The 22,171-nt window shown below is 39.4% G+C and overlaps 1 protein-coding gene across 2 annotated transcripts; it reads right to left on the bottom strand.

Moving 5' to 3' along the window:
* Positions 1-591: 591 nt before the first annotated feature.
* Positions 592-22,171, bottom strand: robo4 (roundabout, axon guidance receptor, homolog 4 (Drosophila)). Of its 2 annotated transcripts, none has more exons than XM_042009255.1 (19): positions 21,942-22,171; positions 15,024-15,350; positions 13,904-14,061; positions 12,278-12,398; positions 11,878-12,016; positions 11,318-11,445; positions 9,986-10,101; positions 9,678-9,909; positions 9,480-9,601; positions 8,644-8,815; positions 8,357-8,554; positions 8,213-8,255; positions 7,647-7,759; positions 5,777-6,103; positions 5,593-5,694; positions 5,324-5,471; positions 4,531-4,758; positions 4,111-4,460; positions 592-1,753 (listed from the first exon to the last, which is right to left on the bottom strand). In XM_042009255.1, the coding sequence occupies exons 1-19, from the start codon at positions 22,138-22,140 to the stop codon at positions 1,554-1,556; spliced, it is 3,423 nt and encodes a 1,140-aa protein (XP_041865189.1). In that variant the 5' UTR covers positions 22,141-22,171; the 3' UTR covers positions 592-1,553. The 2 variants fall into 2 exon arrangements, with proteins under 2 accessions (XP_041865189.1, XP_041865190.1); XM_042009256.1 differs by lacking the exon at positions 21,942-22,171 and adding an exon at positions 18,911-19,093 and having other exon boundaries at positions 698-1,753.

Here is a 22,171-nt window from a genome sequence, read left to right as displayed (position 1 = left end):
GTTATTTAGGAACGAAGAACGCGGTTTAAACCAGGGACTTATGTTAAATTACTTATGTTTAGTAATTAGCATAACAGGTTCATGAGGCCTGGGTTCAGGTTGATAAAATTGGACCCATGCAGAATTTGCTCAAAGCTGGAGATTTAATTATTTCAGCTTTCCAACTACTGGTGATAACAGGGCAAATTTTCTTCTTTCATCTTAAAGGTTTCATCTTAAAAACAGGAGTGACTTATTGACGTGAGGGAGATGTAATAAGAAAACATCTTTTTACACATTTACTGTTAAACCAAGAACAAGCTAGCCACCCTCTTTCATCCCAGTTACCTGTTTCTCCATCTCTCTTTCTCTTTTCTCCCTTTGACACATTTGGTAAACCCTGATCTCTGTCCCGCAGCCGTCGTTCAGTTAAAAGCAGAATCAGCTGCTTGGCACTGGCAGAGAAGATTTGGTGACACCCACATATTTAACTCTGCTGCTCATCCCACATTTCCCTTACAAATGTAGCTCCATTCAAGAGAATTAAACATATTTATTATTACAACAAAGAAATAATCCACCAAACACAAATTTCCTTACTTTCTGTGCTAAACTTATCCTGCTGAAAGACAAAGACCCCCAACAAGAAATACATTTTTTCTTCAATCAGAATTTATTTTTTATCATAAGTCCTTAAAAAACAGATTTCATTGAATACAATATATTTATATATTTTATCTCAAACTATAAAACTCTGTAATAAGTGTACAAAATACTTCAAAAATTCTTACAAAATGTTAAAATTCTGCTACAATTAGTGGAAAATATCTGCAAGCAAAGACTATTTAATGCCCAATATAAATTTAAAATACTTAATATACTTAAAATAGCAGTTAAAGGTAAAAGCTTTAATAATATATATATTCCTCTAATAAGAATGCAAAACTACACAAAGCAAACTGGAACATTAAAAAGTAGAAACGAACTGCCAGCTTGTAAACAGAAAAGGAATCAGGACAGAAAAGTGTTTAAAAAGGAATTAAATAAGATTTGTTGAATATGCTGCATATATTGGATCCGATCCATACAAAAACAAACGGCTGTGTTTGGTTGGACCTCAATCTTTATGAAATCCAGCAACAAATGAATGAAAACAACAGACGCAGTGGGATGGTGGGGCTCCAGAAATAGCTTTCATCTGCCTAATGACTGCTTTCTTGTGTGTCTTTCTGGCCTTTTCAAAACACCTTGGGTGAGAACATCCCAGGGAAAGTTTCTCATTATTGTCTTCTCTACTGAAAGGATACGCTGAAGAAGAAAAGAATAAATAAATAAAAATAAGATGCAAACAGTAGCTGGACTGCCCTGAGGTAAAAATGACAAACAGCATCAGACATGCATCTTTTTGCAAAGGTGTCCCAAACGTCACAACATTGGCTTTAATTACATTTCAAAACCAGGACTGGGAAATTTTCAACTCCTGAATAAGTTACACCCTACACTTTTTTTTTTAAGAAAGTGAAGCAGTAAAGTGTTACAGCATCTGATCTTAAAGTTCAGTTGTGTTGTTTTTGTCACTGTCCTAACGGAGCGTCTGTGTCGAAGGCTTTGCTGTTTCTGCCTGGATAGCGGTGTTTGTACTGGGTCTCCATGTCCTCCATCCAGGCCATGCTCCAGTCCCACGCAGGAACGGGCTCCAACTCCCCGGTCGAGTCGTCGTCTGCGCGGAATGACGGATACAAGGCGCTGAGAGGGGAGGCCGGCGGTGAGAAGTCTGCACACAGAAAAAGGCACAAGGTGGACGATAAAAATTAGAGTCAAAGACTTTTTTGGCCATTACAGCAGAAAAGTTCAACATTTTGAGGACTCAGAGGACAATCTGCCTTTTATCTGAACATAAAACGGTGCTGATTTCAGACGCCTCAAAAATGAGCTCATTAGGAATAAAATCAATCAATATTCTAATCTGAAGCTACAGAGTTCAGTGTATATAAATTCATTTGCCATTTCATTAGGTTCACTTGTTTAATTACAACACAAAAATCTAAATTAGCCAATCACACGGCAGCGGCTCAGTACATTTAGTCATGTAGACGTGGTCAAGATGACTTGCTGAAGTTTAAATCGTGCATCAGGATGAAGAAGAAAGGGGATTTAAGTGACTGAACGTGACATTGTTGGCAGTGGACGTGGCAGTATTTCAGAAACTGCAGATGTACTGGGATTTTTACACACAACCATCTCTAGGGTTTACAGAGAATTGTCTGAAAAAGAGAAAATATCCAGAGCAGCAGTTGTCTGGACCAGAATGTCTTGTTGGTGTCAGAGGTCTGAGAAGAATGGGCAGACTGGTTGGAGATGATAGAAATCCTTCAAGCAGATGGGCTACAGCAGCAGAAGACCACACCGGGTGCCTCCTGTCAGCTAAGAACAGGAAACTGAGATTCTCATCATGGATGCAGCCAACAAACTTGCTGCAACTGTGTGATGCTGTCATGTCAATATGGAGCAAAATCCCTGAGAAATGTTTACAACACTTTGTTGAATCTATGATACCAGGAATTAAGGCAGTTCTTTAAGGAGACCAACCCAGTACTAGAAAGTTAGATCTAATAAGGTAGTCAGCCATAAAGTATATTTTCCAGCTGACTCTCACTTAAAGCCTGAGGAGCTCATAGATCAAACCCTCTGTACTGGTAACTAATCAGTTTTTACACTGAAAGGCAGCAATAACATAAAATATCTTTTTATGTTCCTTCCTGAGGAAAAAAATAAAATAAAAATCATATTTCTATCATTGTTGGAATTAGAAAATCTGTCTCAGCTTTGGGTCAGCCAGTAGCTGTTCAGAGGAAAAGAGGTTAGCGTAGCTTCATCCGATCTAAGACTTTGGATTCACAGTATTAAACTTTAATGTCAGTCTCTGTTAGGGCAGATTATCCACTACAGAGGAAACATGTAGGCTCCTGCACTCTGCACCGGTTCATTAGGGAAAAACACCTGAGGAAGCTGACAGCTCAAAGTGAGAGTTTGGTAAATGGAATGAAGCCGGTTGCTGCCGGCAGAGGGTGGGCAGAGTGACGGATAAGGTGACGAAGAAGGAGAGGATGACTCATCTGGAGCTTCAATTTGCTGAAAGGACCATAAGTAATTGTCTGCTTTGCACCAGGCATTGAAGGCAGTGGACATTTGTGTAAACACGTCAGTGCACACAAACATGCTGAAGTAATTTTCCAAAATAAATGTTAAATTTTAAATGTCAAAATCAAAAAATCATTTAAAAAAAACAACCAAACAAACAAAACAACCAAACTTAACAACTCATCAGTCTTCCTGCAAGACTGTCTGAGCTGCTGCATGCTGTTAGCTAGGATCATGGCTGAAGGGCGCCATCTAGAGGAGGAAATATATAAACACAACAGGACCAGAGCCACTAGCAGCCCCTCCAGTTTCTCAGCTTGGAGAGCTGAGATGAGATTTTAAATTACAGAACCGGCTTTAGAAAGTGTGTTCTGTGAGTTCTGTAACATCTTTTAAAGCAGTACTGTTTAACCTCTGCAGGACAAATCAGGATTCAGACACGTGATGCCAAACTTTGCCTTTTTGTAATTTACTACATCTAGTAAATGTAGTCATCAGATGGTGATGGTGATACACCTTTTTCAAAACAAAGTTCTGCATACGCCTCTTAATGACCCATTCATCTGAGTCAGGTGTGCTGCAGCAGGTAAACATGTAAAACCTGCAGGACGATGAGCCTTGAGGTCCAGAGTTACTGACCCTGATCTAGTCTCATATGGAGAAGTTTTTAAAGCAGGAACAACACCAGTGTTAGGTTCATTCATGCTCAGCCAATTAAACTGCTTGATTTGTAGTTGTTGCTGCAAAGAAGTTAGAAAACACAGATGTGCCACAGACAACATAAAAGGTGATGATGGTGTTCGCTGAGTTAAGTTATTCATCTCTATCATTATTAACTTTTACAAATAAAAAAAGATCAGACTAACAGAAAAAAGGACAGAGGTCTTTAAGGCTAAAGCTAAAACTAACGGATTAAAATGAATATGATCACAATGTTGCCTCCCGGATGACTAAAAATTCCTTCATTTAAAACGGAGTTTCCCTCCTCACCTGTTAGAGAGGCTCCGCTCATCGTCTCCGCTGCCACAGCCAGCAGACGGGCGAAGGTGGTGCTGTCGGTGGTGTAGCAGCTGTCCACGGAGCTGATGAGACTGGTGCGGGCGCTGTCCAGGTTCCCGTCCATCACGGAGCTCCAGGTGTTCCACAGTGAGCTGTCCCAGTCGCTGTAGCAGGAGGACGGTGAGCTCTGAAGGCGGGCGTGACGTAGGCTGACTGGTAGCAGCTCAGGCTCGGCGGCGGTGGTGTCGCAGTCCAGTTGGGTGGAGCTGACCGGACCAAAGATGTTGCTCATAGTGGGAGTAAAGTGGTGGAACAAAGAGGGGCGCTGCTCTGGTAGGATGCTGTGTAAAGAGAAGTTTGAGGCAAACTGGGAACTATTACGTCAGTGTTTACCTCTCTGAAGGTGTTTACCTGCATCTCTCTGGTTTGGGACTGAGCTCCAGGTACTCAGTGGCTTCCTGAGCTGTCAGCAAATCAGTCTGGTTGTTATCCAGAGACATGGAGTATGATGCAGTGGACAGATGGCTGTAGGAGGGACAGCTGCTGGTGGTGGGTCCTGGCTGTCCCTGGTGGGCTGCTGCAGGACACACCGACTGGAGGGAGCCTGTGTCCTCTGTTAGCTTTGTTGACCGACTGGAACTGAGGAAAATGCAACAAGACACGTAAAATTTGTTTTTCTATGAACTAACAAGAAAACTTCTTGTAAAGATGAAGTTCTTGCCTCATAATATATATAAATAGATAAATAAAAAGCTTGTTTAGCCCAGAGGAAACTAAAGGAACTTTTGCTCATTGCTTTCCGACCTGCGTGGGTTTTGTGTGGAACTTGCTTTGATGCACACATATGTGGACATTCATGTCTGACCAATCCCAGTGTAGGAATCATTGGGTTAAACTCCATCGTCATTTGCATGTTATACCCTTTATTATTAAATAATTATTTTTGTGAATAAATTGGTTTTACTTTTATTTGGAGCTCCATTTGTCTGCTTCTTGGGCCCAGAAACAATACACCCATGATAAATGGAAACTGGGCCCAGTTTAGTAAATGAAGGCTTTTATCAAATAGAGATTTTTAAAGTCCAAGCAATGTCTAAGTTTTCTCTGCCAGCTGCTGCTGTTCTCTGTTTATTCTGCAGTGAAATGTGTGTAGCAGCAGCTCCTCTGTTTCAGGCTGAGCTGCAGGAAGTAAATCTTGTCTCACCCTTCATCTGAAGACAGGCTGTGTCTGTCTGCGGTGTCCTCTGTGGGTTTGGGAGGTGGAGGAGGCAGCATGTCCACCAACTGCAGGGATGCAGAGTAATGAAGCAGACGAGGACAACCAGCAGCTTTACCACAGTCTGGATGTCCACCTGGACCAACGAGTTGAAGTAAAAACAGGTATTTACCATTTTATTTCAGGAGTGTTTCTCTCTGTTATTTTGACTGGTTGGGAAGTGATGGACAGTAAGAGGAAAACAGGTAGAGGTGTACCGTTGTGTCCTGCTGGTATGTGGCTGAGTCTCTGCTTATAGACACTGGAGGAATGAGCCTGGTTCCTGGATAGTATGGGAACGCTGCTGACTGCATGTAGCTCTGCAGGAGAAACACAAAAAAGGAGCTGCTGTAGTTGATCTTTAAATATGAACGAAGGAAAAGAAAAATAACCTCGACCCACCTGGCTTGCTGTAGTTCTTGTCCCGTGATTCCCTCAGCAAGCCCATCTTTGGCTGAGGACGGATGGCCTGTTTCCACGGCAGAGCCTCCTGGCTGCTGAGGGACGAGGACTTGGAGCTCGGCTGAGTGAAGATCTGGATGGTCTCGGCTCCTTGCTGATGAGGCAAACTGTGAGGCATTTTAGGGCAATGACTGGGACTGTTGAAAGTCTTCAGGCCGTTTCCTGAAAGGTCCACGTAGAACGTCCCGTATACGCCACAGCTGTCGGTCACAATGGGGACGGCAGAATCCAGAGAACTGCTGTCCTTTTTGGATGAAGCTGGGAGGCCTGATGAAACATGGAAGGTTGAAATCAAACACTGCTGAGCAGATCTTCAGTGTAGGCAACGGGAACAGTTTTTAATGATCACAGAGCTTTGTAACAACAAAGGAGAAATGCTGACGGCAAATACAGACACATGAAAGTCAGCCAGATAAAACATGGTGGACGGCACTAAAATTGATAAAGATGCCTGGATTTCAGAACATTTTAACATTTTCTCACCCTAAACATTGGCAGAAGCAACCAAACACAGGAAAAACGGAGCTAATTGGCACAGCTTACTGCTAATGCAGTTCCCTCCATCTTCATCTCCACGTGTATTAGTAATGATTTAACCTGTGTGCCCTGTTAGGTAAATCTGTGTAGTATATCTATTGGAATGATATATGCACCCCAGTAATAAAATAAATCTCACATTGGGACTGTTAGCTACAAGTACCATAGACTTCAATTATATTTGTTGATCCCCTGTTTTAAATAAGAGTAAAAAAAAAAAAAAAGTGCCTGTATGTTTCTGTATTTGTACAGGAACCAATTAAAGTTCTGTAAAAATAAGGTCTTAGCCCCTCCTCCACTGACCTCCATGACCTTTTACAACTCTGTGACCTTTAACAACAAACTGGCATCCATGAAAACCAGTTCCAGTTTTTTATTTTCAGCTACAGTGGTTTGGATGTGTAAGTAGTGAAGGACTCTCTTCGTCAGAATGGTTGAAGTGGAAAAGTGTGGGCTGGATGCCAGCTGATGATGATGATGATCCAAATTTATTCTGTTTTTAGAACATTGAATTATAGTTTTCAGAAAAGCTGCTAGCGATATGATCAATAGGATCATGAACCATTTTTGTATTTTTTCTTTTAACAGGATGTTTTTTCAATGTTTTTTAACAAATGATTGAGATAACAGTTACTATAGAAACAGTAATTTAACAGTGGTCAAAACTTGGCTCAGGCAGGTTTATTTCCATAGATTTTGTAATAAGATTCATTATTGTGACTGAAGATTTTGCTCCACCAAGCAGTAGAGCAGGCAGTTAAAGGGTTAAGGGAGGTGAAGTCTCAGCAGAATCCTTGTTGACACGATTTCCTTGTAATAATTTGCTAAAGATGACAGATATTGTTTGCTTTATGGGTTATGTTGTTTGAGCTGTGCAACAGTATTAATTAAGATTGAACTGCAAATATGATTTTAATTAAAAGGACAGTTAATAATTAGCAGAACATTTTCCTCAATTTAATCAGTAAACACTGAAATGAACATAAACAGAAGCTCAGCACTCCTGCGCTGATAAACATAATACTGTATAAATATGTGCTTTACATTGCTCATACAAAGACTTAAACAGCTGATAATTAGCAGATGGGTTTTACAGTAATTAAGTTTTAAGCTTCATATAAAATAATTTAATATTATTGTTTCCAAAACAAACAGGCTTTTAAACAGATGTGCACTGCAGTCAGTCAGCTCTGGCACAGACCACAGCCAACCAAATGAGTAACTTTAACAGATTTAAATCTGTGTTGTTGTTTTTTTTACAGTAAACACTCACTGGTGCTCCTGATCCCTGGATGTTTCTGACCATGTGCCCATAAGTCCTGATACTTCTGGTTAAAGGCAGGTCTCCAGCTTCCGGACATCCACGGAGAATCTGGAGCTGCCATCCTGCAGAAAAGAAAAGCCAAGGGAACATCATTTAACAAGGTGAAAATTTTTTTCCTAAATACTTTTCTAAATAATATTATGTGATAAAACCTTATATTTTAGTCTGTGTAATTTATAGGTTTTATTTGTGACAATAAGTGACTAGTACTGTTGTGTTGGAATAATCATTAAAATGATAGAAAATTAGGAAAAATTGCTGGAAAGACTCTTTAGTAAGGCTACAGCTGAAGGAGCTAGTGCTGCAAACAGCAAAGAAACAAAAGAAATCTGTTTCGTAACATTCATGCTGTTTCAACCATCATTAACATAGAAAAGGAGGATTTCTCATTTGTAGTTTCTTATTTGAAGTTAATCAATTAGTCGGCCTGCTTGAGACAGACACAGCAGACGTTTGATTAAAACCTTATATATAAAGTTATCAGAGCCAGTTCCTTCTAGGTTTTTCCAGATTACCTGTGTTTTATGATGAGATCTTCATTGGCTAGTCTGCGCAGCCCTAAGGCAAAGAAACAAGGAAAAGAACAATTTATGCTCTGAGGAAATGATTAAATCCCAGACTTGAGTGCTCCAGGTTCAGCCTTTAAACACAGAACTCACCTTTAGCCTTGCCATGTCTGGGTAACAGGTGTCCCGCCCTGCTGTGGCGTCTGAAGAGATAGATGGCTGCAATCACAAGAACACACCACAAGAGGGCGCCAATGCTGCCGATCAACACGGGGTCCTGAAGCAGGTCCAGGACACCAGGCGGATCCCGTCTTTGGGTTTCTGAATCAAGACGACTGCCTGGCTGTGGGTCTGAGTAACAAACCAGGAACACACACCGCTGTCATGTCACACACTGGGAATATAAACTACATTTTATCTGTGTGCTGCCTCATGCTCACTGATGACAAATCCATGAGGGTCACTGAGCATGCCCACTCCAGCTCCATTCACTGCTGCCATGGTGATCCAGTACTGTTTCCCTGGTTTCAAAGTAGAGATGTCCAGGTTGTGTTGACCACTGTTTACTGTCCAGTTCTGGTACTGCTGCTGCTCAGAGTCCACGCACCACACCTGGACAAACAGTTTGCATCTTTAAGAACTGGATTCCTGGTTGTTCGCTGCTCATAATGAGCAGCCAGGGATCAAACAGCTGAGTAAATAACAGTAAACCATATTCTTAGCTGAACCTTATTAAACCGAGTTCCCTTCTCAAACTTACTCTGGTGATTTTCATGTACAAAAAATATATATAAAAAAATTACAGTGGGATGCAGAAGAAGTATTAGAAAGCACATAAAAAACAAACTTTAAAAAGAAATAAATTAAATAAAGACAGAAACGCTTAAATAGAATAAAATAAATGCAACAAGCACAGAGAAGCATAAAAACTGAACATTAGCAAAGCTTAGCAACAAAGCTGATTTGATTGCATTGTTGTTTCTTATGGTTCCCTGATTAATATTTATTATACAAAAAATAATTCAGTTTTTCTTTCTTTCTTTTTTTTTTTTAATAATGCAATAATTCAATTATTTATATTGGCATTTAAAGGGTTAAAACCTAAAAATGATGGCATATTTAGCGGTTTTGAGCAAGTCTGAAGTTTTTTAAAAGTGATCTACTTTTAGAAAACAGAGCTGACACCATGGGATTAATGAGGAAAGCTCAGTTTAATGCTTGGTGGTACTTCCCACAGAGGGATCAACTATCCCTGTCATGCTGTTTCAGTGATTACCTGGTACCCCTGGATGATGCCGTTGTGGGTTTCATGAGGAGGAGGCTCCCAGCTCAGATGGATGGTGTTATTCTGCTCATGGTTCACCCTTATGGTCACAGCCAGGGGAGAGGCACTAGGTACTGTATAAAAAGAGATTACTATTATCTCCATAACGTGGCCCATCTGTGTATTAATGTTAATTTAGTCATTTCTCACCTGTCTCGGGGACTCTGAGGTGTCGTGTGTTGCTCTCTCTTCCATACAAGTTGGCGCCATAGGGACGAACCTTGAACTCATACTTGTAGCCTCTCTTTAGGGGGCCTATCTGAGCCTGGAAACTGGGCAGAGTCACCTTCTTTGCTGCCCAGTCCGAGCTGGCAGGCAGCAGAGAGCGATAGAGAACCTCAAAGCCGTCGAGGTAATGCGGCTGAGATGGGAGGGACTGAAGCTGATCACAGAGAAAATCAGACAGAGATCAGACACCTGAAACCCTCCTCAAATGCTCTGAGACAGCGTTCACATACCTTCCATTGTACCAGAGAAATGTTCGACCCGCTGGCCATGATGGTGACGTTCTCCAGAGCCACTCGTAAGGCTGACAGCTCTTTATGGAGGTCTTTCTGTTCAGAGCTGGCAGCCTCTGGAAACATGAATGTTATATTCATTCATGCTTTACATTCATTTGAAATGATGCAACTTTTTCCTTTTTTTTTTTTTTTTTTAATTTTCACTTTTAAATGAGATTTCAAAACAGGGTGAACACATATTTTTACTTTAGGTTGTCTTGTTTGGCAATCTACAGTAAAAATGACTTCCCTCCTGATCAGGGGTCTTATTTATCAAACTGTGTGTAGCAAAGCAGACTACAGGTGGTGTCTGCTGCACAAAAAGCAAATGCTGCACACCTCTACTTTCAGATTTATAAAAGCCTGCAAAAGCACGTCCTACACCTGTTTCCGTTCATAAATCAGAATCAACTCTAAAGCGGGTGCACATGAGGCACGCCTTCCCACGCCCACATGGTGGCTATAAATGGTCAGGTGGACGCCTATGATACATATTCATCACATCGTTTGCATGATGGCTCGGGAGGGAAAAGGAATTAAGAAGTGTAATTTTTCGAGGTGTGACACAGAGACCCTGATGGACCACGTTAACAACGTAAAAATGTTTATTTGGTGGGCACGGCTCCAGAAATGTGCATAATAAATGTCACTGTGGCATCAAACCAGAACCTGGAGATTTAAGGTTTTATATCAGCACACCACTGGACAAAAACACCTAAGATCCGGAGAGATCCAAGAGGATACAAGTCTCCGTATCTGCGGCATATCCTGACTGTTTCCGGGGATATACGGGAAGATCGGTCTGTAACAGATCCTATTATAGGATACCCTCCGTATACACATCTATAGCAAATCCTAGTATAGGATATGCTGCGGATACACATCTGTGATAGATCCTAGCATTGGATACCCTCCATATACAAAACTTTAAGAAATCCTAGTGTATGATTTCCTCCGTATACACATCTCTCGCAGATCCTACGTCATATTCTCCGCATTCGCACCTGTAACAGATCCTATGAGATATCCTCCATACATACGTCTGGAACAAATCCCATAACCCAACCCATACACAACTTAATTTTGCCCTCTCTGGTGACCCTCGTCCATTTTTACCCCTTTAAATGACAGTTTGTTTGAATGACTTATTTACTAATTATTCACTTTTTTATGTAAAACAAATATAACAATTGGAGTTTTGGATATGTCTAAGATTAGCAAAAAACTGACAGTGCACTGTCAGCTAAGAAGAAAACTGTTTTAGAAAAACTCCTTTGAACGTAATTTTACCTTCAACTAGAAGCTGTGCGCTAGCAGTGACCACACCAACGTCATTCTCCGCAGTGCAGGTGTACCTCCCAGCATCCTCTGCTGTCACATAATGGATCTGAAGGGTCTGGTCCGGGTTTATAAGATACCTGAATGCATACAGAAAACAACAAAAGAGAACAAACTGCTAATTCCAATCAAATATCACATCATCTTGTAGATGTATCAGTTCTCAACTACTGAACTATTTCAGTTTTTCGTAGAACATAAAAGATGTCTGAGAATGTATTTTATCCAGACAATGAGTTTCTTCAGCTCAGGGTGGTCCCACATGTATGGGAAGCACCAGACTGGAAGTACAGCTCTGATTACAGTATATGAGGTTGCTGAGGATATTTACTGATGGCAGCATGAAGTCCTGTGCATACAGGGATTTCTATTTAATCAGTGAAGTATTGAAGTATCCTATTGCCCTTTTAAAATTGTTAGACTGATTGCAGCTAAGTAAAACAATTAACTCCCACAGTCTTAAATCAAGTAAGATCAATCTGAAAGGAGACATATTTCATGCATCACTCTACCTGCCGTTGGGCAGCGACCCCTGCTCTCTGCTCCAGACCACAGCAGGTGGAGGGTCACCTTTAGCTTGGCAGTAGAAGTGGGCCGACTCTCCCGTTCTGACTGAGACATTTTCTGGTTTCAGCACTAACATGGGCTTGGCTGCAGTAAAACAAAAAGCAAATACAATGGAAACGACTTATTTGTCTTTCTATTTTTCCCATTCCCTTCTCTGAATAATATGTATGCATAGTTATACTGTATACCAACCCATTATTTGTTTTCATCGCATCGTCTTACGTAAGATCACTTTACCACAATATAAAAAAACAGAAACTCTGCATAAGCCTGTATGATATCTGGGAGCTGTTGTGCATGTCTGCAGTGAAACTTGTTGTTAAAACAGTGTGAATGTTGTCTCACCCAGCACAGAGAGTCGAGCCGCCCTGCTCTCTCTCACTCCCACGATGTTTTTGGCCACGCAGACATAAGCACCTGAGTGGTTCTTCTCTGCAGGAGCGACGATAAGCTTCCCTCTCAGCTCCTGCAGCACAAACACAATGCATACCAGAGAGAGAGAAGAAATATGTCCCACAGTTAACAAGAGGTTTATCAGGAGCATGTCTTTATTTCTGGCTTTGAGCAGCAGGTGTAGTGTGTTAGAGTGTTTTTAAAAGCAGATAAGTAAACACAATGATGTGGGGAAAAGACAAGTTGTTCTTTATGCTTAACCCTCGCGGGTCTGAGCCTATTTTCGTTGTCAAATACATTTGATTTTTCCTTTAAATACCAAATCAAAATTGTTTACCATCTGTTTTTTTTTTCTTCGCCTTCACCTGAATGATCTGATAATTAAAAAAGTCACAGAACTTTATCAAAGTAGGATCAGCTGATTCAACCGCTTTTTTCCATAATGAAATGACAAAAAATAAAAATCTGGTTATTCATCTACACTCTAATACAATAAGTATTTTTGTGTTATCAAATTTCAACGATCATATATCTGGTTTTACATCAAAGTAAAAATATAATAAAAATTAGGAGAAAGTTTAAAGTCTGCGCTTCTGATTGAAGTTACTGCAGCTTTTATCATGATGGCGCTTTGGAAAGTGATCTGATCATAGAGCTCTGAGGGTTAAATAATAGGCAAATTATGTTTTAATACAAGACAGCAGTCAAATATAATTAGTATGTAACAGTAGTAGAAAATAACATCACTGCAGTTTTACCAACATGTGGTTTATTTATAACCTCAGCCACCTCATGCGTTACTAAAATTGCCAGCTGAAAAAGATTTTTCCTCTGCCATCCATGATGTCTCTGCACTTTCACTCATGACACCGATACTTAACAAAGATGAGTTGAGCTGGTTAGAAATGCTTTTGCTTGGTTTTATTTTTAGTTTAGTTTGACTTGAGACGCTTTCTTAAGTGGCTCTCAGTACTTGGGTATTTATTCTGAAATGTGAAACATGTTAGTAATAATGGGTCTCTAATTATGAGTCTTTTTGTTTTAGAAATATTTTGGACTGGTCTCTATGTGTAGTGTAGCTTAGGTGAAATGTCACTATTATTTCCTGAAGTCTCAAATGCACCACTGGGTGTGACCTCTCTGACTGTATGACACTCAGCTGTGGTTTGCTGGAGGATGCCAGAGATGACTAATGAAATGTTGTTGAACTACAAGAAAAGACTTTTAAGAGCTTTGTGTTGAGTTCGGCTTATATTTTAAGATTTCCATCTTTTTAAATGAACCGGGTTATCTCTAAATCAGGCTGGACCCGCCGTCCTAGGAGGTCATGGACAGGCCTGTCAATTACGATGAAGTGTAAACACCACCGGGCCGAAGCTGCTAGAATAACAACCTTGTAGGTTAGTTGACCTTTCTGTTATTTCTTTCTGCTATGAAATTAGCCCCAGCTGACTTTTTGTTCCTCTTGTTGCAACACAGCATGTTCCACTGCATCATAGCATAGATTAAACCAACTTTAATCAGGTACAAGTCTTCAAGGGCTCAAAAAGGTGATCATAAGGGAGGAAGAGGGCTTACAGTGTAGTGATGGTCAGAGCTGTTGATGGGCAGACCATCTTTCTTCCAGATGACATTAGGTTCTGGGTGTCCCATCGGAGGAGCACAGTTTAAGACGGCAATGTCGCCCTCTGCTACCACCACGTCACTGGGCTGCACAACGAACTCTTCCTGTAAAACTGCAAAGAAACACAGTAACAGTCTGAATCAGAGCTACAGGGTATAGTCTGATCCGGAGGGGTGAATATCTGGTGCCAAAGATTTCTATCTGGGTGCCTGTCAAACCGTCAGCCAGGTCGAAGTACACCCTGTTGTTTGTTTTTATTCTCTGACACATTTATGAGAAACATGTATGACTTACATGTTGCAAAACATATGTTTAGCTATGTAAACATATAATGGTAAAATTCTTCCTTCCTGTCCATATGCACATATGGTATATAATGAAAAATCATGTTTTCTTTTATGATCTGTATGGCTAGTTTTAGTTATACAGTACAGTAATTGTTTATGCATCTGTACTGTAATTTATCTTCCTTGAAAGTACTCTGACATCAACATAATTGCTACTGTGTGCTTAACCAAACCTGTGTGCTATTTCACCACAGTTATGCGTAACGTTCTTGGTTTAGTTTGTGTTCGAGATTAATCCCTGAGTTCCCCAGCAGAGCTTCAGGAGACTAGACAGTGGAGAGGAGTTAGAGGATTTCTATATCCACAAAAGGTGTGTCACTGGATGCAAACGTTTAAATACTTGTTAAGTATCATAGCTGAAGTGTAACAGTAACCTAAATCACAAAATCAAACATATTTTAGCAGATAAAGTTTAAGTTGTAGGTTATAGTGCAACAAAACATGAAGAGGGGATACTTTCAGAAGCTGCATTAAATGACTGGATTTAACTAGAATAGACCCTGAAACACAAGAAAGTGGCTTCATACAGCAAAAATCTAATTTATTTTCTTTTTCAAAGTTAAATCTATAAGAAAAATTCATTAAATCGAACAGGGAAATAAGATCCTCAGACATGTTTTTCCAGTAGTCAGGCAAACAGCTCTTTTTGTGCTTTGAGAAAACTATATTCAGAGGTTAATCACAGCTTTCCCATCCAGAAGTGCACCCACACCCGCCTGAGTCTCACCTGCGATAAACAGTGATGCATTGCGACTGACGGCCTTGCCGACACTGTTCCTGGCAACACACGCGTAGACGCCTTCATGTGACTGGCCCCGCCTGCCTCCCCCCACGTTGAGAAAGAAGAGGCTCCCCTCTGACAGAACCATGGGTTGCATCTGCCCGTCTCCTTTCCCCGTCTCCAGGGGATGACCGTTACGCAGCCAGTCAATGCTTGGTTTTGGGACGCCGTCCACTCGGCAGGAGAGTGTGGCAGGATTCCCAACTCTCACCACCACATCAGATGGGTGGTGGACTATACGGGGAGGCATCTCCTCTGTCTGGACTCTGGAACCTGAGGAGAAAATAGAAATAATACAGACTTCAAATAGTTTCTAAGTGTATATGTTACTACAGGAAATGTGTATTACAGTACTGTCAGGATTTGAGCTAATTCCTTTATGGATGAGAGATTGCAATGTAAATATAGGATGATACAGTATTTTCTTTATACGTTAACCACACCCAAACACTGAGCCTCAGGACAATGCCTCACCACCTCTGAGTTCATGTAAGTGGCAACAGAAGACTTACAACAAACATGTTTAAGCCCTGCCACCAACAAACAATTTCTATTTGCAGCCGGCTCCAGTGGAATGCCATTGTTTGAACTTCCCATAAGGTTAGATGACCACATTGAAGGAAACGGGAAGACTGATCAGTTTCCTGACATGAGAGGAAGCTGGAAGGTCTCCTCCAATAACAGCACATCCGCAACAGAACAAACGGCTGAATTTTCCCCTTTTTTCCTTCATCAACTCAGACAAAATTCAAAATGATGTTTCACACACTTTGTGTCAGAAAGGCATTTGATGCTGCCTCCAGTCTGAAACATTGACTACGAACTTAATTCATTAACTCAGAAACTCGTGCAAACTTGTTATTTCATTCAGATTCAGCCCTAGCTTTATTTTTGTGTATTAAACAGTCAGATGATAAGAATAGCTCAAGTCTGGAGATATAATAAGCTGCAAACATATTTATGATAGAAAATAAATTAAATATGATACTCATCCACCCAAATATTCTATAGACTACGAGGTTAATTTAGTACGGCTCAAAATTGTTCTAAACTACAGGTAATGTCTAACGTCATTGTCACGAGTCGTATTTGGTTTTAATATTTATGCATTTTAGAAGCCAGCTGTCTTGAAAGTACCTGGTTCTCAGACTCCCGTTAAAAAGAAGCAGCCTCCCACGCAAAACTGAGTTCATGCTTTTTATTTTCCCAGAAGTCCTCATGACATCATAACTCTGATTTTGGTGCTGATGGTTGTTTTAAAAATGAATCCACAGTTTCACCCTAGCCCTAAAAGATTAACTTTTTGGTCCAGTCAGGTTTCATGGTTTACTCTCCAGCTCCATCCTCCAGTTTAAATTAATACTGACATCAACCAGAACGCTGGACAAGCTTCTTGGAGAAGAAACCTCCTGTTTTCACACATAATTTGTGCAACAAAAAGATTTGGACAACTTAAACATCCCTAGATGTTGCAGCTTAGCCACTGATCTCTATTTTAAAAACATTTGACGAACTGCATTACAAGATACTGATGCACAACCTGAAATAGGTGGTGTGAAAAGGGCTGTATTGATACTGTTTGAGTTCGCGGAAGCTAAACACAGAGCGCACATATCTACAAATGAAACATCAAAAATGGACATCATATTCACAACATTCAATAACAAGTTATTTCCAGTAGCAGTAAAGGAATTTTTTTCATCACATAGTGGAGTTTGGTGCAATATGGTTCAACTCTGCACAGATCTTTTAGGGTTTTATCCTCATTGCAGAAACTAATCCCTTGATGACGATGGGATTAATTTTATTAACACCCTTATGAGAGACTGCAATGACACTTAGCATCTTTTAGAAGATTATATGAACATATCTGGGTCTGTAAGTTCATTTTTACCTCCAGACATTACAGAATTTCCATTGTGTCAAAATTAACTTTAACATTAATGACTGTGTTCACACTGTAAAGGAAAACTAGGTAAGTTTACCTATTGATACAACTCAAGCCCACATAGAGCCAAGTCTTCATGAACAAGGGAGCTTGTGTGCTGTTTGTTTAAAAACCTATGAACGATTACAGATTAAGTGAAAATGAATTGCCATCATATATAACTGAAGTTTATGTTCACACACTTAACAAAGAGAGGATTCTGCTTTAATATTCTAGCACATTATGCTTTTATTTATCCATCCATCCTTAAGATTTATAAACCTGTTGTCAGATAACAATTTTGTCTTTTTACCTTTTTTACACTGGTCAAGGGTGGGGTCGAAGATGGGGTGGGGCACGGGCTACTCCTTAAAATCTGACTGCCCCACCAAGATAAATAAACTTGGTGACAGAAATTCTTCTTTGACAGGCTCAAGAATTTACATTTAAAATATTTTAAAACAAACAAAACATTTAAAAGAAATGTTTCAAGCCATTTAAAACACAAAAATAAGGATAAAAGGAAGAAAAAGCAGCAGACGGTATGCCTATTTGATCTTGTTCGGGATAGATATGGCAGAGGGAATGAGATTTTTTTGTAGGCAACTTTCTGGGCCAGTGGGACTTCATTTTGTCTGCCTGAAGATAGCAACTGAAAGGAGGTGTAGAGTGGGTGGGAGGGGTCCTCAGTGATTAAGGTGGCTTACCTGGTCAGAGAGTAGCTGTACAATTCAGACAGGTATTTGGGGTTAGTTGATTACTTTACTGTCCTGACTGATAAAACAGTTGAGTTTTTTAATGTTTGGTGAGGTGGCTGAACCAGGAGGAAATGTTGAAGGTGAGTATGGATTCAATCAGTGATTTGTACACCAGAGTTAAAACATCCTTGCTGACGCAGAAAGCCCTGATTTTCCTGAAGAGGATGAGGTGCTACTGGGCTTCTTCGTAAACTGTGTCAGCTTGTTGTTTGAAGAAAAGGTGTCAGCTTCACTTTCAAGATATTTAAAAAACCTGAACCTGCTCCACTTGTTGGCCCTGGATCTGAGAGGTGTGAACAGAGGTGACAGAGAGTTGTCTCTGCCCCCACAGCGCTTTGGTCTTGGCAATGTTGAGCTCCAGAGATGTCAGAAAAGGTTTGTTGCAGACTGCTGACTATCTGCCTGGGTGTCTGTCAGGTGGGCCACCAGGGCCATGTATCTATGTACCTCCTCTATGACAGGTGATGTTGTTGGTGTGCAGGAGGCATAATGGATACATCACTTATCTCCACTGTTCTTACCCTGATACTCTCATCTCACCTTCTTCCATTGATCCAGAGTCCAGTCTTTATGCTCCCTATTAAATTGAAGCCTTTTTCTTTCCAGCTAGCCTCACTGATTAGTGGTCAACATCGTACCTACTTGCTTTTTAAAATTCAGGAGTTTTTTTTTTTTTTTTCCAGGTGTTGTATTTCACCACCATCCAATGGGATTATTCCCCCACAATTGGTGAATGTGAGCTGGGTTTAGACCATCAACAAGTTAGTTTTACCCGACTGATGTGTTATTGCAAAAGTAACCCTACTCCATTTCATTAGCTTACATTCTATGGCAAATCCTAATAAATAATTTTGTTTTAAATTTAATTGTGGTTTTAAAGTCTTAAATAATCAAGGTCATGTGTTCCTTGTGAGATAGTTTTGTTTTTATTTTAATAACTAAACATATGAGCTAGCTTAGTGACGTGGAGAAACGCATGTTTTTCATCAAAATTGTGTCTAGATATAAATTATATATATAGGCATCAAAAGAATCAACATTTAAATTTGCAGTTTCATATCATCCCAGCACGTAATTTAGTTTATTTACAAAAAGATGCCGTGATTTTTTTTTTAAATAAATACATTTAAAAGCTTTTGTTTACTTACCAGACAGAAAAAGTCCAAATACTGTCATGAAGATGTTGAAGACCTCACATTTGTTCATGATGAACAGCAGCGGAATCATAATAAACTTTTAAGCTAACAAGCTGCTAAGCTAAACGTTTACAGCTTAACTATATTATTTCATTTATCCCGATATTTCAATTTAACTTTTTTCTTTGTAGAGGAGAATTTTCCTTATTAAATGTTGCTCGATAGTAAAATTGCGCCCCAAACTGAGACAGTCCGCCGCACCAACGGCTGCGGAAGCTCGGACACAACACTTACTTCCTCTTGGATGACTTATCAAAATAAAATACATTCACTGAAGAGGTGAGTTATCAGACGCAAAGCTCATAAAATGAATAGATTAGTTTGATTTTAAATAGTTGAAGTGCTATATATAATTGGGTTTAACTGAATTGTCAACAGAGTAGCATTGGGTTTTTGTTTGTTTTCTTTGTTTTATTTTTCGCTAGTTCTCGGGATTTTAGTTTGAAGGCAGAAGTGAATTGAGCTTCCGTTCGTTGAACGATGCAAAAGTTCCAGTTTTTCGAGCCTATGCCGTTATATTCTTATAAAATTACTTTTGTGTTTATTCTGTAATTCACCAGTTTATTAGTTTTAATTCTCTCTCTCGTTTTTATTTATTTATTTGTTTATTTATTGTTTCCGAGGAGAAAAAAAAATATCCAGTTTATATTCTGGAGTTGGGTGTAAACTTCTTTCAGGGGATTGGCAAAACACACTTTGGGTTGGACATTTGTTCACTATCAATTTATTATTATTATTTTTTTTTAATCTGCTTTTAGCTAGCTTCTGTCGACTTCAAGTGATCTTCCTCTTTATAAAATAGACTAAGAAAATTAGAAAATCTACTGCATATTGATTTACTGGTGTGAAAAAAGGCAAAATTTACAGAAGAACCACTGAGTTCAATGAAAGAGAAGAAACTTAACATAAAATATAATTAGATTCTGTATTAAAGTAAGCAAAGTAAACACAAATAGCTGAGGTGACTGTATTGACTTTTTGTTTTTTAAACATTTGCTGTAAAATTTCTGCGGTTTGGTTTGTTGTTGTGGCAGCAGCCCTGTCAACACTACATTCAGGCAGGAAGTTCTCTGCATGTCCTTTTCTTTTCTCAACAATAGAAGGAAATTGTACATCTCAGCTTGTCCACAGAGCAGTTTAGCTTTTAGACTGCAGTTAGTCGCAGAGTGGCGACTACTTAAAGGCTAATCACAGCACATACTGTTTTACCAAGGCTAAAAGACTCATACTGACTCATCACAGCTGTCTTCTTTTGAATGATCTAATTTATTCTGCCTCATTTATTGTCATACAGAAATTTAAAGTTTAAAGTCCAGCTAAATGCACCTCTTTGGTGGAAAAAAACACTCCACATACTGATTAACTTCCAGGTCTCCACACTGAGGATGACCCAGAAATAAGTGAGCTACCACTAGTTCATTCCTTTTTAGTGGCACACATAAATAAAGTATTGTGTGGTGAACTGTTCATTGTGAGGCTCAGAAAGGCCAGGGGCTAAGTGATGGATGTTTATATTGATCCAACAACTTTGGCTTGATGGGCTCGGCATCAGCCAACTTTCAGTCAGCAACAAAAGCTTTAGAGAGGATGAAGGATGAGTCCCTCTTCTAAAACACCACCCATGGGAATGGTGCAAGGCTGAAATGTGCTGAGGGAAGGGACCTTTTTCAGTCTGCTGACCAAAAAGGTCAGGAGAAGTAAAAGAAAATGGGCCAGATAGGGTGGGATGGAGTGAGAAAAGAGAATGAATGTGACAGCTATTGTGAGGAATGCAATAAACAGTGACTTTGGAGTAAATTCTTGATGCAGTTCTATTGAGTTTTGTAAAGATTTCAATCACTGGTTCAAACAAAAAGATATTAGACTTTTTTAGTTTTAGTGACATGAAAAAAATCAAAGCCTGGAAGTGAAGGAAAATGTCACTTTTTAGGACTGTGATAGCAGTTTTGCTTTGAAAACTAAGCTAATGAATAATCCAGAGTAAAAAGTTTATACATTTTGGAGATCATTGTCATGATCATGAAAACTTGGAGCTTTAAAAGGGTGTACTAAACCCTTTATGTATGTATGTATGTATGTATGTATATATATATATATATATATATATATATATATATATATATATAGTTTCTGTAGTTCTGTAGTTTCTGTACAGTTTTTTTTTATCTTTAATGCTGTTTTTTACACTGGTTGTCATCTTTGCTGCTGTAATACCAAAATTTTTCCCACTGTGGGACAACTAAAGGATTATCTTATCTTTTATATATATATATTTATATATATATGTATTTATGTGTATGTTTCTACATATATATATATATATATATATATATATATATATATATATATATATATATATATATATATATAAACACTTTTTCAATAGATGGTTGAGATAACAGTTAATATTAAATATACTAACAATAGTTAAATGATCAACACCTAAAGCAGTATAGGCATAACATGCATGTATGGCACAGTTTGGCTCAGGCAGGTTTATTTGCACTTTATAAGATTCATTATTATCACTAACTATTATCACAGTTAAAGAATTAGTACCGCAGCTGAAAAGTATGATAAAACTTACTGGAAGAACCTTTTTAGAGCTCAGAAGTGCACTAAGAGAGAGTATAAATGACACAAGCCACTATGATATAACTTTATTTAGCCTTTTGTTTCCTTCTTTTTCACCTAATGGAATAAGTTTGTGGTAACTGTAATTTTTTAATTTTGTATGAATAAGATGTTTTTATGGAAATTATTATTATTGTACACCTACACCTTTAGGCTCTGTGAGGAAGTAAAGGTCAATAAAATGATAAAATCTACTTTTTTTTTTAAATATTACTGATTTTAGGATCAGTTTGATGCATTTAAAGCCTCTTTGCTCCCATCACTTCCTTCAGACCTTCATGTCTGCATGAAAACTCTTGTTGTCCTGCAGCAGGTTGCAGCACATCAGTAGTATGACTTAAGGGCTCACCTTTTTTGCGATGTGCCTTGTTTCCGTGAGGAGTGTGCTGGTGTCCCACACTGTGACGAATATGCTCTTTGACCCGGGTCTTTGACCTCCCAGTCCATCCAGTTTCCTTTGGACAGATGTCCTGAAACTTGCACTGCTGCGAGTACTCAGCACAGGTGTAAAACCAGGACAGCCAAAGCAGCCAAGAGCTGAAATGCATCTTTGTCCGACAAGCTAACACCTCCTGGATG

Source organism: Melanotaenia boesemani, chromosome 15 (assembly GCF_017639745.1).
Source record: "Melanotaenia boesemani isolate fMelBoe1 chromosome 15, fMelBoe1.pri, whole genome shotgun sequence".
NCBI classification, from domain to species: domain Eukaryota; kingdom Metazoa; phylum Chordata; class Actinopteri; order Atheriniformes; family Melanotaeniidae; genus Melanotaenia; species Melanotaenia boesemani.
This window is presented reverse-complemented; position numbering and strand designations above follow the sequence as displayed.

Bases quoted from the DNA above. Each gene is read 5' to 3' on its own strand.
- robo4 (XM_042009255.1), bottom strand. From the start codon at position 22,140: ATGCATTTCAGCTCTTGGCTGCTTTGGCTGTCCTGGTTTTACACCTGT. The intron at 8,555-8,643 runs GTGAGCATGAGG...TTTGTTACTCAG, and splicing joins CCCTCATGGATTTGTCATCA to ACCCACAGCCAGGCAGTCGT. The intron at 1,754-4,110 runs GTGAGGAGGGAA...TTCTGTGTGCAG, and splicing joins GAGCGGAGCCTCTCTAACAG to ACTTCTCACCGCCGGCCTCC.